We start from the raw sequence: 16,729 nt of genomic DNA, 5'->3' as shown, positions 1-16,729 counted from the left end.
GTCTCTTTTGTCAACCTTTGCCCCAGCATTTCCAAGGCATCCATCAGGGTGTTGACTGAGGTCCCCTGTCCCTTCTTGGTGACTGGCAGCATTTCACACAAGGCATCCGGAGAGACCCAGGCCTATTCTCTGGTCACAAGGATCTCATTTCATGTGAGGCCCAACTGCATCAAGAGCGAATCACAGAAATCACAAGGAAAAGATAGCTGCAAAGTCACTGAAGAATAGCTTCAGGCCTAGGTTGGGGGAAAGTCACAGAGGCCGAGTTGGAACAGGCTTCCACAAAGGCCAAGGACCCTCAATTCAGGCCTAGACTTCAGGATGGGAACCTGAGGAGCTCCCCCTGCTGGTAAGCCTGCTGCTCTGCGCCCCTGACCTGCTTCCCAGCAGCAAACAAGCCACACAGGCACTGGGCATTGGACTTCGCCAGCACCCAGAGCAGGTGGGGACAGTCCAGGTCAGCAGAGAGTCCTGCCCCAAGCAGGGGATGAGGGCGCATCTGGAAGAGGAGACTGCTGTCACAGAGGGAGAAGGCATCTGTGAGAGGAGACAGAGGGTGGGACAGCGAGGGGCAACAGACCTCAGAGGAGGGCACCTGTCTTTCTCAGGAGGGTGGGGCACCTGCCTTTCTCAGGAGGGTGAGGCCCCCTGGCTGCCACCTCTGCGCTGGGGACAAAGCAAAGGCCTGGAGGGAGGAAGGTCTCCGGCCTCACACCCCGCTCGGCCTCACTGCCTGACACTGCGGTACAGCTGGATGGGGACAGACTCTGAGCAAGAATTTAACCCTAAAATGGAGCAAACACCACCTGCCTCATGGGCTGTGCTGCAGATTCAACGCTGTGTGTGTGAAATGCTGTGCACACCACCATCCACAGTACATAAGGAGGGCACCCGACACAAGTTTATATTCTCTAACAGTTACACTGAAAACATGAAACATAACAATACTACTTTTCATGAAATATGGTACTAACTCAAAGTATTCTAAAAAATTTCATTTCAATATGTAATATAGATAGCTAATGGGAAGTGGCTTTATAACACAGAGAGCTCAATCCGGTGCTCTGTGATAACCTAAGGGAGGTGGGATGGGGGCGTTGGAAGGAGGCTCAAGAGGGAGGGGATATATGTGTACCTATGGCTGGTTCAGGTTGCTGTACAGCAGAAAGAAGCACAACATTGTGAAGCAATTATCCTCCAATTAAAAGTAAGTTAAGAATTTTTTTCACTGCAATATGTAGTGTTAGCTGCTCAGTTGTGTGTCTGACTCTTTGTGACTTCATCGACTGTAGCCTGTCAGGCTCCTCTGTCCATGAGATTCTCCAGGTAGGAATACTGGAGTGGGTTGCCATTCCCTTCTCCAGGGGATCTTCCTGACCCAGGGACTGAACCCTGTTCTCTTGCATTACAGGCGAATTCTTCACCATCTGAGCCACCAGGGAAGCCCCTCAACATGTAATCAATATACAAAAAAAAACTAACGAGACAAATTACAGTCCTTTTTTCTACCAAGTCCTTGAACTACAGTATCGAGTTATATACTACAGTTCATCAGATTTAGCCACAGTTCAGGCGCTCCTCAGGGCTTCCCAGGTGGTACCAGTGGTAAAGAACCTGCTTGCTAATGCAGGAGATGTAAGATATGGGTTCGATACCTGGGTTGGAATGATCCCTGGAGGAGGGCATGGTAACCCACTCTAGTATTCTTGCCTGGAGAATCCCATGGACTAAGGAGCCTGACAGGCTACAGTCCATGGGGTTGCAAAGAGCCAGACATGATTAAAGAGACTTAGCATGCATGGACAGGGGCTCCACAGCCTCCCTGGGCCAGGAGGTGCCCTGCTGGACAGCACAACCTCTCGGATGTCTCAGAGTGGGTCAACCTGGCCCTGAGCAACCAGGGAGGAGGATGGTGGAGGAGGGAAGGACAGGGAGGTGTTAGGGGCCACTGTTAGAGGACAGAGGGGTGCAGGGTGGGAAAAAGAGGAGGGGGCAGGGGGGGAATTAGAGTCCCGATGGTTCAGGGACAAGCCATCCCCTCTCTGAGTTGCCCTAACCGCTATGGAGACAGAAATTAGGACACTGTCCCTCCTCCCTCTACTCCTGATCCCCTACCCAGGAAACAAACACTCACTTTCAGTGGCGTCTGTTGGAACCAGCAGCCATCTTCTCCTCTGAGATCCTTCAGGTGCTGCTGGTTTCTGTAAAACACAATGGAGAGCAGCCTTGGTCTTAACCGGGGGTCCTAGGTTACAGAACTGAGCCTAGTAAACCTTGTTCTGAAATTCTGGCAGATGCAGCCGTAAGCAAAACAAAACCAATGCAGGATCTTTGAAGGGAGCGGACAGAAGAGTCATTATTTTATATACGATTGTATTCTTATAAAACTCTAATGGTTCAACAATAATACGTAAATGTGAGTGTGTGGATGGTGAATGTTAAAAATTATGACAATAAATTCTATAATGAATTATGAGTTGGATAAACTCATAAGGTTATAGAACATTGTAATACAAAGATACAGCCTCAACAAGAAATGAGCAATTTACCAAAGGAAAACACACATGGAGTTGAGGTATTATAAAACTCTTAACTTAAAATGCTAACTCTTTTCATAAGAAAAATATAGAATAGCTAAAAGATCTCAATTCCTCCTAGATTAATTTATAAATTAAGGTAAAACTCAAAAACCTCAAAACTATTGAAATGATATGACCCCAAATTGTAAACGTCTCTGTATGTGTGTGTGTGTGTGTGTGTATGTATACATATATAATATACGTATGTTTAGTCACTCAGTCATGTCTGACTCTTTGCGACCCCATGGGCTGTAGCCTGCTGGGCTCCTCTGTTCATGGGGATTCTCCAGGCAAGAATACTGGAGTGGGTTGCCATGCCCTCCTCATACATATATATATATGCACACACACATACACATAGTGAAAATACTTCTATATGTTGACAAAGAAATTTTACTTCAAGTAGATTCAACTTAACAATACTTTTGAAATAAATGTGAAATTCCCACTATGATGAGGAATGGCTTAAAAGTATGTAACAGTCACATAGAAAATTATTATGTAGCTCTGACTGCATCACTGAGTCAGTCATGGGAGGAGTGATTACCCTTCGCCTGCCCTGTTCTAGACGAGGGATGTGGTGACAAGACAGATGAGAAGTAGCATCAGAGCTGCCAGTGGACCAGAACAGGGGTTGGGACTCCCTTCCCGTCCATGCCCTGGTCTCTCTCCAGAGCACGGGGTGGGCTCCCTTCTCTCCATGCCGCGGTCTCCCTCCATCACCACCTCCCCAGAGAAGAGGAGACCTGACCCACTGCCTCTCCCTGTCTCTACCACAGTCCCAAGCAAGCAGAAGGGCCAGAGCCCCACACTCACCAACAGGCAGTCTGCTTGCTGCATCTCGGGACTGGGCGTTGTTTCCTGCAGCTTCTTTTTCTGCCAAGGGACCAGAATGGAAAGTCAATCTCCATTGGTCAGCCTGTTGTTGTGTGCATGGTCCAGAGCCCCAGACCTTCCTGGGGGACATAAGTGCCAGAAAAGGGCCTCGAAAAAGCAAGGCACTGACCCAGGAGTCACAAACCCACAACCCCCTACAGCTTCTGAGGGGACACAGTAGGTTCTGCCTTCCCACCTACACCTGTGCTATGCCCAAGTGGGCATAGACTCAGCACATCTGGGCTCTGCTGATGGCACCCAGACTCTGGTGTGATGCTAAGGGGAACTGAGCACCCCTGCCTGACACCCCCCACACCCCAGGGCTACAGAGTGAGGGTGTCTCAAACAGTAAGGACAGGGCCAGCGCTGCCAACCAGCCTTAGGACAGCTCTCAGCAGGCCAGTCTCCCTCCTACATTCAGCCTAGAGCCCCCAGGCCAGTTGAGAGAGTCAGGGACAACAGCATAGGACACACCGGGGACCATGTCCACCCTGGGCTTTGTTGTGATGCAGTAACTGAGGGTCTGAGGCCACCAGATGCTGGAGAAACCGATCACCTTGTGCCAGCACTCATTAAAGAGACCTAGAAGAGAAGAGACATCCACTGAGTGGTGGGGAGGGCGCTCTTGCCACACCTCCCTTCCTAGGGACAGGGTGCAGGGTGGGGGCTCAGACACTGAACAAACAACCCCGGGCCTGTGACTGCAAGCGGGATATTCTAAATCTGGAGAACCCTCAGGGAGGAGAAGAGAAGGGAGAAAATGAAGTAAAATGAAACCCATGTAAAATCTCTGTGCAGTGCTACTGAACCACCCTCTTCTCCTGCCTCCTCCCACCAGACTCAGCCAGGGGGAAGAGGGGACCGTCAGCTGAGTTGGGGGCCCAATGTGATCAGTTTTGTAGGACCAGGTGAGGTGGGAGGAGGAGGGGTTTCCTGGGGAACAAGATCAGAGACAAGCCAGGAGGAACAGGAGGATTGGGGAGATGGAGGAGGGAGCCAGCACCTCCTCCTTCCCTTCTAGAACCTCACCTGTAAAGTAGCACCATACACATCCGATTAGGACAGCGGCAATTACAGATACAAGTTTAATCACCAGCCTTGAAGGGCCTGATGAGGGAGAGGGAGTGATGGTTGGTCTCTGGCTCATGGTTGCTAGCTCTCCAGGAACTGGGGCCTCCCCATGGGTCAGGGTACTTGATTCTTGGTCCACACACTTGATGTTGCTCCAGGGGGTACATTTCATGACCATGACCTTCCCATCAGGGCACCTGGGTACAGACACAGGGGGACCCATCAGGGACAGCTGGCTGGATGAGGAGAAAGAGGGGGCAGCCTCCTGTCCTGGGTCCCCTGACAAGACAGTGGAGGGGAGACAGGCTCTTGCTGTCTGCAGGGGAGGGTCCCCTCACTCCCCATCCCTGGGCGGGAGAACGATCCAGGATTGTGTACTGCAGCTCCCGGGCTCCTACTGAGTGTTCAGAGCTGCCCTTCAGGAGCTGGGCTTCCTCTGCAAGGCCCGTCTGGCTTCTCTGGGCTGCACGGGAAGCTCTGTGCGGGGTGGGGGGGGCCTCATCCAGGTCAAGAGTCACAAGTTTGACTCATCCTCCAGTTAAATTGGAATATAAGGCCCTCTCATCCACCTGTTGACTCTTCCTACCAATCTCAGCCAATACTGGAGCATCAGAGGATAGTGAATTACTATTGGCCACCGAGTCCCCAAATAAGAAAGATTCAGGTGCTACTGGGGAACAAGGGGCTGGGTGTGAGGCCTGTCGAGTTGGCTCCGGTTTTATAGGAACCTTGAAGGAACACACACGTGGCCTCCTCATGACTTCTGTCTGCTGTCAGCACTTCGGTCTTTCTAGGCCCCTCCCGAGGAGACGTGGGAAGGGGCCACTGGGAAAGCCGTGCAGGACAAACAGTGGTGGTAGGGAGCACTGCTGCAGGCTCAGGAGACCCCACAGGCACAAGGGAGCTCTGGGAGGTGGGAGGGGCTTCACGGAAGCAGGAGAGAGAAATGGGTACAAGGAAACTCGGGTCTCCTGTGGGTTGGAAGCCCCCCTAGGCTCCTGTGTCTCACCCGGTGCTGCATTTTTGACAGAATTCAGGTGCATCTTCTCCACGGAAAGTGCCAGGTTTGCACTGACACTCAGTGTCCTTGGTCGGGGTGCAGCCATTTTTTTCTTCTTCTCCTAGAGACCAAAGATAAGGTTTTGAGGGTGTGTTTCCCTCATATGTCTCTCAACCCTTCTTCACCACCCAGATCTCCATCCACTCAGTTGAAGAAGTAATTCGAAGGGCTTCCTGGGTGGTCCAGTGGTTAAGAATCCGCCTGTCAAAGCAGGGGACACAGGTTCCATCCCTGGTCTGGGAAGACCCCACATGTTGCGGGGCAGCTAAGCCCGTGTGCCACAACTACTGATCCTGTGCTCTAGGGCCTGTGCACCACGATGAGAAGCAACAAGGAGCAGCCCCCCTCACCACAGCTAGAGAAAGCCCTTGTTCCGCAACAAAGACCCAGAACAGCCAAAAATAAATGAATTAATCTTTTTTTTTCTTAAATAATTTTGGGGTCATTTTCTGTGGCAACATACATACAGCATCCATAGAACAGCCACTGTTCACGTGTCACCAACAGAGGCATACAAAAGGCACTGTGCATCATTACAGATTGCATCAGGGTTGGGAAGAAAAATGTTTTAGATCACAAATGAGGAGCAAGAAGTGGGCTGGGGTGAGGTGTAATCTGAGACGCTGTGGATGGAGAGGAACCCTTGGGTGATGTCCCAACGGGTGATGCCTGCTGGAGAGGCAGAGGGACCTCAGGTCATGAAGGCTGAGAGAGGCTGAGACCCCAGAGCAGAGGGCATGGCGCCCGCAGGAGCCTGGCCCAGAATCAGACACATCACACAGCTCAAACCCAGCCCTGCCCCACTCCCCCAGGCCTTCTGCACTGTTACCATCCAGCCCCCTCCACCAGGGGACACGTTATTCTCCTCTTTCCAGCTGATGTTCTGAAAGACTTCCCTACCAGTTGGCATGCGTTATGCAAATAACTTCTGTTTTCATTATTCTACTGACCTAAGACAGGATGAAGACTTAGCTGGGCTGGAAATCAGGTCTCTGACTCCTCGTCCCATTTAAATCCCATCTCGTCACCCAGCACTCTAACTGCAGGCATGGGGGACCACAGGCTCTGTACCTGATTTGCAAGTCGTGCAAGGTAAGCAAGAAGGGAGGGTGTTTGAATGACTGGTGTAGTCTATCCCATCGGTGCATGGGGCACAACCTCCAATGGCTTCTTCCATATAGAATCCTGGGAAGAAAGGGAAAAACTGGTGAGAAAATCCCCGCAGGATTCCCTGAGGCTGGCAGTGTGGCTGCGGAGGCCTCTTTTGGCCATCTGTGGAATCCACAAGGGGAACTCTCCTCAACCGGGCTCTCATCTTTTGATTCTTCATCTACCACATACCCTAGACCAGCACTGCCAACAGAAATATATTACAAGCCACACATCCAAGTCACACTCATAGCTGGCACATTAAACAGTAAAAAGAAAGGTCAGGGGCTTCCCTGGTGGCTCAGTGGTAAAGAATCTGCCTGCCTATGCAGAATACATGGGCTCGATCCCTGGTCTGGGAAGATCCCACCTGCTGCAGAGCAGCTAAGCCCACGTGTCACAAATACTGAGCCTGCACTCTACAGCTCAGGAGCCACAACTACTGAGCACACAGGCTGCAACTACTGCAGCCCGTGCACCCGAGAGCCTGTGCTCTGCAGCAGGAGAAGCCCCCCAGGGAGAAGCTCAAGTACCGCAACTGGAGAGCAGGCCCCACTCTCCACAACTAGAGAGAGCCCGTGCAGCAACAAAGCCTCCGCACAGCCAAAAATAAATATACAGACATGAAGACAAGGGTTGGAGACCAGTCTTAGAATCTACCTGGTGGACATAACTTCTGCTGGGGGCTCCGTTCCAGTGCGGCTGATGACTGCTGGTGAATTTCATCCTTCCTTACAGACATGGCTGAAGCAGGTTTGACCTATGGAGACAAAGCAGGGACAGGCATGAGTGGCTTCCACACTCTCACCCCTTCTAGGATCCACCCCCCATTTCCTTGACCACTACCTGCAAATGAAACAGAACTGGGACCTTTCTTCCCAGCTCTAAACTCTCATTCATATTTGTTCTTTGGCCTTTTGTGCCAGCAAGTAATGTACATTTAATTTTCCCCTGTATTCCTTCCTCTTAAAATATGTTTATTCCAGAAAGTAGGTGCTCAGATACGTCCAACTCTTTGCAACCCCATGGACTGTAGCCCATCAGGCTCCTCTGTCCATAGGATTCTCCCAGCAAGAATTTTGCAGTGAGCTGCCATTTCCTCCTCCAGTGGATCTTCCCGACCCAGGGATCAAACTTCAGTCTTTTGCATCTCCTGTGTTGGCAGGCTGGTTCTTTACCACTAGCACCACCTGGGAAGCCCAGAAAGTATGGGCAAGGAAAATTTTTTTTATAAGAATACAGAAACCATAAAGATCCCCTTGATTAGAGAAAGCATCCATTATTTTGTGTCTTGACTTCTATTTGACCATATGTGTGAATATTCTTAGGCTCTCTCTTTCTTTCTCACATGTGCGTGCACACACACACACACATTTTCACAAATGAGGGTTCTGTCATGCATACAATTTTTCATAATCAGGATATAGAATCACATATTGAGTAATGGATTTGTGGCTTTAATCCAACAAGCGGTCCCCAAAAGGAAGCTGTCAGTGTTCCACAAAATACCAGAATCACATGGAGAAAGAAGAAATAGCAATACAGGGCTTTTAGCCAAGTCTCTCTGCTAAAACAGAGAAGGCAATGGCACCCCACTCCAGTACTCTTGCCTGGAAAATCCCATGGATGGAGGAGCCTGGTGGGCTGCAGTCCAGGGGGTCGCTAACAGTCAGACACGACTGAGCGAGTTCACTTTCACTTTTCGCTTTCATGCATTGGAGAAGGAAATGGCAACCCATTCCAGTGTTCTTGCCTGGAGAACCCTAGGGACCGGGGAGCCTGATGGGCTGCCGTCTATGGGGTCGCACAGAGTCGGACACGACTGAAGCGACTTAGCAGCAGCAGTTAGCAGCTGTGCTAAAAATGACACAATGGGGCCAGTCTGAAATCACTGGAGCCTGAGGCTTCCACCAGGATTAATGTGTTGATGATAGTGTTCTGATGTTCAGGATTGTATTGTCATTTGGGGGAAGACTGTCCTCATTTGTGGGAAATATACATTCAAGTGTCCAGTCATGGGATCTGTCATGTCAGCAGCTATGTTTCAGATGATACAGGAAACAAAGGGTTTTGTATAGTTTTGTAACTTAATCTGGGAGTGATTTAAAGTAGAAAGTGACATGAAGAGGAAAAAAAAGAAAGAAAAACAAAGTTGAAGTGGAAACAGCTTATGTTGAGCCCAGTTCAACTGCCTGGATCTAAACAAGATAAAATGCCACCTGTTAAGTATTTGGGGACAGCTAAGCTCATATGTGTCCCCTAATCATCCCTTCCCCAGTCTGGGCCTCCTCCGAGTCACCCCAAATTGGTGGACTCTCCTTTCCCGGCCCTAACAATCCTATGCCTTCCTTTCTTCCCTGGTTCTCCTCTCACAGACTCTCTCCCTCATTGTTTTGTTACGAACAGTTTCAAACATCCAACAAAGTTCTAAGATTCATTCACTAAACTCTTACATGCTCAGCACCTAAGTTCTGTAACTTAGGTGTATCACATATTTCTTTCTCTAACCATCCCCCTCTGGCCATTCTAAGTGTCTTATTTTTATGATGAAATTCATATCTGTAACTCTTAATACATCAACATTATGTCAGTAACTCGAGGTCAATATTTCTTTACAGTTTACTTCAATGTTAAGATTTCCAGATTATTGTACCCAGCAAGGATCTCATTCAAGTATGAAGGAGAAATCAAAAGCGTTTCAGACAAGCAAAAGCTGAGAGAATTCTGCACCACCAAACCAGCTCTCCAACAAATACTAAAGGATATTCTCTAGACAGGAAGCACAAAAATGGTGTATAAATTCGAACCCAAAACAATAAAGGAAATGGCAACGGGGTCATACTTATCAGTAATTATCTTAAATGTAAATGGGTTGAATGCCCCAACCAAAAGACAAAGACTGGCTGAATGGATACAAAAACAAGACCCCTACATATGTTGTCTACAAGAGACCCACCTCAAAACAGGGGACACATACAGACTGAAAGTGAAGGGCTGGAAAAAGATTTTCCATGCAAATAGGGACCAAAAGAAAGCAGGAGTAGCAATACTCATATCAGATAAAATAGACTTTAAAACAAAGACTGTGAAAAGAGACAAAGATGGTCACTACATAATGATCAAAGGATCAATCCAAGAAGAAGATATAACAATTATAAATATATATGCACCCAACACGGGAGCACCGCAGTATGTAAGACAAATGCTAACAAGTATGAAAGAAGAAATTAACAATAACACAATAATAGTGGGAGACTTTAATACCCCACTCACACCAATGGATAGATCAACTAAACAGAAAATTAACAAGAAAACACAAACTTTAAACGATACAACAGACCAGTTAGACCTAATTGATATCTATAGGACATTTCATCCCAAAACAATGAATTTCACCTTCTTCTCAAGCACACATGGAACCTTCTCCAGGATAGATCACATCCTGGGCCATAAAGCTAGCCTTGGTAAATTCAAAAAAATAGAAATCATTCCAAGCATCTTTTCTGACCACAATGCAGTAAGATTAGATCTCAATTACAGGAGAAAAACTATTAAAAAATCCAACATATGGAGGCTGAACAACACGCTGCTGAATAACCAACAAATCACAGAAGAAATCAAAAAAGAAATCAAAATTTGCATAGAAACGAATGAAAATGAAAACACAACAACCCAAAACCTGTGGGACACGGTAAAAGCAGTCCTAAGGGGAAAGTTCATAGCAATACAGGCACACCTCAAGAAACAAGAAAAAAGTCAAATAAATAACCTAACTCTACACCTAAAGCAACTAGAAAAGGAAGAAATGAAGAACCCCAGGGTTAGTAGATGGAAAGAAATCTTAAAACTTAGAGCAGAAATAAATGCAAAAGAAACAAAAGAGACCATAGCAAAAATCAACAAAACCAAAAGCTGGTTCTTTGAAAGGATAAATAAAATTGACAAACCATTAGCCAGACTCATCAAGAAACAAAGGGAGAAAAATCAAATCAATAAAATTAGAAATGAAAATGGAGAGATCACAACAGACAACACAGAAATACAAAGGATCATAAAAGACTACTATCAACAATTATATGCCAATAAAATAGACAACGAGGAAGAAATGGACAAATTCTTAGAAAAGTACAACTTTCCAAAACTCGACCAGGAAGAAATAGAAAATCTTAACAGACCCATCACAAGCACGGAAATTGAAACTGTAATCAAAAATCTTCCAGCAAACAAAAGCCCAGGTCCAGATGGCTTCACAGCTGAATTCTACCAAAAATTTAGAGAAGAGCTAACACCTATCCTGCTCAAACTCTTCCAGAAAATTGCAGAGGATGGTAAACTTCCAAACTCATTCTATGAGGCCACCATCACCCTAATACCAAAACCTGACAAAGATCCCACAAAAAAAGAAAACTACAGGCCAATATCACTGATGAACATAGATGCAAAAATCCTTAACAAAATTCTAGCAATCAGAATCCAACAACACATTAAAAAGATCATACACCATGACCAAGTGGGCTTTATCCCAGGGATGCAAGGATTCTTCAATATCCGCAAATCAATCAATGTGCAAGGATTCTTCAATATCCGCAAATCAATCAATGTAATACACCACATTAACAAATTGAAAAATAAAAACCATATGATTATCTCAATAGATGCAGAGAAAGCCTTTGACAAAATTCAACATTCATTTATGATCAAAACTCTCCAGAAAGCAGGAATAGAAGGAACATACCTCAACATAATCAAAGCTATATATGACAAACCCACAGCAAACATTATCCTCAATGGTGAAAAATTGAAAGCATTTCCTCTAAAGTCAGGAACAAGACAAGGGTGCCCACTTTCACCATTACTATTCAACATAGTTTTGGAAGTTTTGGCCACAGCAATCAGAACAGAAAAAGAAATAAAAGGAATCCAAATTGGAAAAGAAGAAGTAAAGCTCTCACTGTTTGCAGATGACATGATCCTCTACATAGAAAACCCTAAAGACTCCACCAGAAAATTACTAGAACTAATCAATGACTATAGTAAAGTTGCAGGATATAAAATCAACACACAGAAATCCCTTGCATTCCTATACACTAATAATGAGAAAACAGAAAGAGAAATTAAGGAAACAATTCCATTCACCATTGCAACGGAAAGAATAAAATACTTAGGAATATATCCACCTAAAGAAACTAAAGACCTATATATAGAAAACTATAAAACACTGGTGAAAGAAATCAAAGAGGACACTAACAGATGGAGAAATATACCATGTTCATGGATTGGAAGAATCAATACAGTGAAAATGAGTATACTACCCAAAGCAATCTATAGATTCAATGCAATCCCTATCAAGCTACCAACAGCATTCTTCACAGAGCTAGAACAAATAATTTCACAATTTGTATGGAAAAACAAAAAAGCTCGAATAGCCAAAGCGATCTTGAGAAAGAAGAATGGAACTGGAGGAATCAACCTACCTGACTTCAGGCTCTACTACAAAGCCACAGTTATCAAGACAGTATGGTACTGGCACAAAGACAGAAATATAGATCAATGGAACAAAATAGAAAGCCCAGAGATAAATCCACGCACATATGGACACCTTATCTTTGACAAAGGAGGCAAGAATATACAATGGATTAAAGACAATCTCTTTAACAAGTGGTGCTGGGAAATCTGGTCAACCACTTGTAAAAGAATGAAACTAGAACACTTTCTAACACCATACACAAAAATAAACTCAAAATGGATTAAAGATCTCAACGTAAGACCAGAAACTATAAAACTCCTAGAGGGGAACATAGGCAAAACACTCTCTGACATACATCACAGCAGGATCCTCTATGACCCACCTCCCAGAATATTGGAAATAAAAGCAAAAATAAATAAATGGGACCTAATTAACCTTAAAAGCTTCTGCACATCAAAGGAAACTATTAGCAAGGTGAAAAGACAGCCTTCAGAATGGGAGAAAATAATAGCAAATGAAGCAACTGACAAACAACTCATCTCAAAAATATACAAGCAACTCCTACAGCTCAACTCCAGAAAAATAAATGACCCAATCAAAAAATGGGCCGAAGAACTAAATAGACATTTCTCCAAAGAAGGCATACAGATGGCTAACAAACACATGAAAAGATGCTCCACATCACTCATTATCAGAGAAATGCAAATCAAAACCACTATGAGGTACCATTTCACACCAGTCAGAATGGCTGCGATCCAAAAGTCTACAAGTAATAAATGCTGGAGAGGGTGTGGAGAAAAGGGAACCCTCTTACACTGTTGGTGGGAATGCAAACTAGTACAGCCACTATGGAGAACAGTGTGGAGATTCCTTAAGAAACTGGAAATAGACCTGCCTTATGACACAGCAATCCCACTGCTGGGCATACACACTGAGGAAACCAGAAGGGAAAGAGACACGTGTACCCCAATGTTCATCGCAGCACTGTTTATAGTAGCCAGGACATGGAAGCAACCTAGATGTCCATCAGCAGATGAATGGATAAGAAAGCTTTGGTACATATACACAATGGAGTATTACTCAGCCATTAAAAAGAATACATTTGAATCAGTTCTAATGAGGTGGATGAAACTGGAGCCTATTATACAGAGTGAAGTAAGCCAGAAAGAAAAACACCAATACAGTATACTAACGCATATATATGGAATTTAGAAAGATGGTAACAATAACCCTGTGTACGAGACAGCAAAAGAGACACTGATATATAGAACAGTCTTATGGACTCTGTGAGAGAGGGAGAGGGTGGGAAGATTTGGGAGAATGGCATTGAAACATGTAAAATATCATGTATGAAACGAGTTGCCAGTCCAGGTTCGATGCACGATACTGGATGCTTGGGGCTGGTGCACTGGGACGACCCAGAGGGATGGAATGGGGAGGGAGGAGGGAGGAGGGTTCAGGACAGGGAACACATGTATACCTGTGGCAGATTCATTTTGATATTTGACAAAACTAATACAGTTATGTAAAGTTTAAAAAGAAAAAAAAAAAAAAAAAGATTTCCAAAGAAAGACATGCACAATCTTAAGGGTACCATTCAAAGAGTTTTTTTTTGTTTTTTTTTTAATGCATACACTTGGGAAATCCAAATCGTCTATCTAGATCATGGAAATTAGCTTGCTTCAACACATTCCCTCATGCCCCTTCCTCAGTTATCCTAGTCTCTAATGTGACTCCAAGAGGGAGTGGCCTTCATCATATGGAGGAAGGTCCTTTCTACCCTGATAAAATGAGACTTTTTTCTGACAGTAAAGAATCTGCCTGCAATGCAGGAGACCCAGGTTCAATCCCTGCGTCAGGAAGATGCCCTGGAGAAGGGAATGGCAATCCACTCCAGTATTCTTGCCTAGAGAATTCCATGGACAGAGGAGCCTGGCAGGCTACAGTCCATGGGGTTGCAAATTGTTGGGACACGATTGAGCAACTAACACTTTCCCCTTTTCATTACAGGGGGTTAAGTGTCAGTTCAAATTCTTTTTCTGCATCTGTTAAGCTGTTCATACAGCTTTTCTCCTTTACACTGGTTTGTGTGTGTGTGTTTTAAATTTTTAATTAGAGGATAGTTACTTTATGTGATGGTTTCTGCCATAGTTTTTAAAGATCTAGAATTTAGTTAACTATTTGCTTTGTAAAGGAATTTTGCCTCTGTTTTTAGGAAGGGTATTTAAAAGTATTTTTTCTTCTTTTCAAATGTTTCTGTTAGGTTTAGGTATTAGGGTTATGTTGGCCTTAGAAGAACTAGTGAAGAACTCCTGTTGTCCGAAAGAATTTGTGTAAAGATTTTTGTTAGCTCTTTTATTGTCTGAATTTTTGTGCCCTCCCCTATGTCCTAACCTGGGGTCTCCTGGTTATCCACTCCCAGTCTCAGCAATCTCACGGATCCTTGAAACACTCTACTGGAATGGAAGAATCAAAACCATGACACTATGGTGCCCCATCTTTACTTCTTAGACTGGGAAAGTGTTAAAGTTCAGTGTGCAAGTGCGTGTGTGCGTTAGTCGCTCAGTCGTCTCCGACTCTTTGCGATCCCATGGACAGTAGCCCGCCAGGCTTCTCTGTCTGTGGAATTCTCCAGGCAAGAGTACTGGAGTGGATTGCCATTCCCTTCTCAATAGGAACTTCCCAACCCAGGGATTGAACCCTGGTCTCCTGCATCACAGGCAGATCCTTTACTGTTTGAGCTCAGTGTGCAAGGGTGCAGGGAAATAGGGCACCCTTGTGGACTCCTGGTGTGACTTAAAATGGTCCAGTCTTCTTTGGGAGAACAGTTTGTCATTATCTAGGCAAAAGTGTAAAATCATCTAACCCACTGACCCAGCAATTCCACTTCTAAGGAGTTACCCAACAGACAATGCACATGGCTACACTGGATACTTGACAGGCACCCAGACCCATTCATCAAGTAGTGTTCAACATGAGTCCTACCTATTACAAACCGATACTTTAAAAACGAATTCTAGACTTCTTGTGAATACAAAATGCTATTTCTTTCCAGATTTTTGGTACTAATTTGTTCAATGAAAGATGCCTATTTTCACGATTTCTGTAACTTTGTTAGACCCTTAATTTTTTTTTTTTTCCTTTGACCCTCTAAGCAGCTTTGAAAAGAGCCTCAAACAATGCAAGAAAGCGGTGCCAAGTGTGCACATTTTTCCCCATGGTGAGTTTCTTAAAAATGCACACTCAGGGACGGGAAAGCCTGGTGGGCTGCCGTCTATGGGGTCGCACAGAGTTGGACAGGAGTGAAGCGACTTAGCAGCAGCAGCAGCGCTGAACCACACCCAGAGCCTCCAACTCCCCTCTGAAAGAAAGTGGTGAGACTCTGACCCAAGCTGAGTTGATTGGTGGTTTCTATTCATAAAGTGTAAGGAGCTGGAAGCAATTTTGAAGTTGTTCTCCTTTCAGAGAAAAGGAAATGTTAAGGGTGCTTAAGGCAGTGGAGGGGGGAAGATGGAGCCTACACTTAATGATTTACAAAGGACACGTTTTAGAAGATACATGCAGTGCAAAATAGCAAAAGAGAGAGAAAAGAGGAGAGTCGGCAGAGGGAAAAGGGAAGGGAAAGGAAAGAAATGACGATCTGATGCTCGCTGGGCCTGGGGCCAATCCAGAGGTCAGGTTCTCCAAGGAGCCAGATCTTCCAGGCAGCAAGTAGACGCCAGGGGTCCTTACTCTAGCGCCCCCCACCAACACGCCGCGTATTGGACTTGGCCGGGCGGGTCCTACCAGGATTTGCCCAGCCAGGCGCGCCCGGGCCTTTTCCGGGCCACCAAGAGCGCCTTTTGGAGCCGGGACTCGCGGCGGGAACTCACCAACAGCAAGACACCGAAGACGGTGAAGATGAGAGCCCAGGGGCCCCGGAGTCGAGGCCTGGGGCCCTGGGTGCACCCTGCCCGGGAGCTCGAGGCGGCCGCTGCCCTCTGTCCCCGCTGCACGGTGCGGTCGGGGAGCGTTCGCTGTCCAGGTTGCCGCGGGGTGACAGCCTCCAGAGCCATCAGAAATGAAAGTGTGTTTCGTGGGGCGCGAGATTACCCCTGCGAGCTGCGCGGAGGGGAGCTCTGCTGTTTAATCTGAGCGTGCCTCTACTTTTATACCACCCCGCCCTGGGATCGCGTCACCCGCGGTAGCGAATGAGCCAGTGCTTGCTGATATAATCATTACCACTTCCAACCAATCACGCGTGGCTCAGGAGAGGAGCCCGGGCTTTACCAAAAGGGGAATTTCCGCCAGCGAACAGCATGTGACCCGGTTTTTCATTCAGCGCCAGGCAGGTCTGTGCCTTTGGGAGGGGGGGGGCAGGGCACCTCCCACGTGCCGGAGAGACTCAGAATCTGCGTTCCAGCCAGGTCCTAATGCCCCACGGGTTGAAAAAAGGAATGAACCACCTGTCTTCTAACTACTGCCTTCTGCCCACTCCCAGCTTCTGCTCCTCCCCGCCCCGCCCTTCATTGACCAGGGCCCCAAGGA

At 46.2% G+C, this 16,729-nt stretch overlaps 1 protein-coding gene across 1 annotated transcript; it reads right to left on the bottom strand.

The window, feature by feature from the left end:
- Positions 1-3,401: 3,401 nt before the first annotated feature.
- LOC129651733 (tumor necrosis factor receptor superfamily member 10C-like) lies at positions 3,402-16,344 on the bottom strand. Its single transcript, XM_055580325.1, has 6 exons — positions 16,075-16,344; positions 7,396-7,495; positions 6,658-6,771; positions 5,536-5,647; positions 4,485-4,723; positions 3,402-4,037 (listed from the first exon to the last, which is right to left on the bottom strand). The coding sequence occupies exons 1-6, from the start codon at positions 16,255-16,257 to the stop codon at positions 3,847-3,849; spliced, it is 939 nt and encodes a 312-aa protein (XP_055436300.1). The 5' UTR covers positions 16,258-16,344; the 3' UTR covers positions 3,402-3,846.
- Positions 16,345-16,729: the final 385 nt, after the last annotated feature.

This window comes from Bubalus kerabau, chromosome 4, assembly GCF_029407905.1.
Source record: "Bubalus kerabau isolate K-KA32 ecotype Philippines breed swamp buffalo chromosome 4, PCC_UOA_SB_1v2, whole genome shotgun sequence".
NCBI lineage: Eukaryota > Metazoa > Chordata > Mammalia > Artiodactyla > Bovidae > Bubalus > Bubalus kerabau.
Note: the sequence above shows the minus strand (reverse complement) of the source record. Positions and strands in the feature narration are given on the sequence as shown.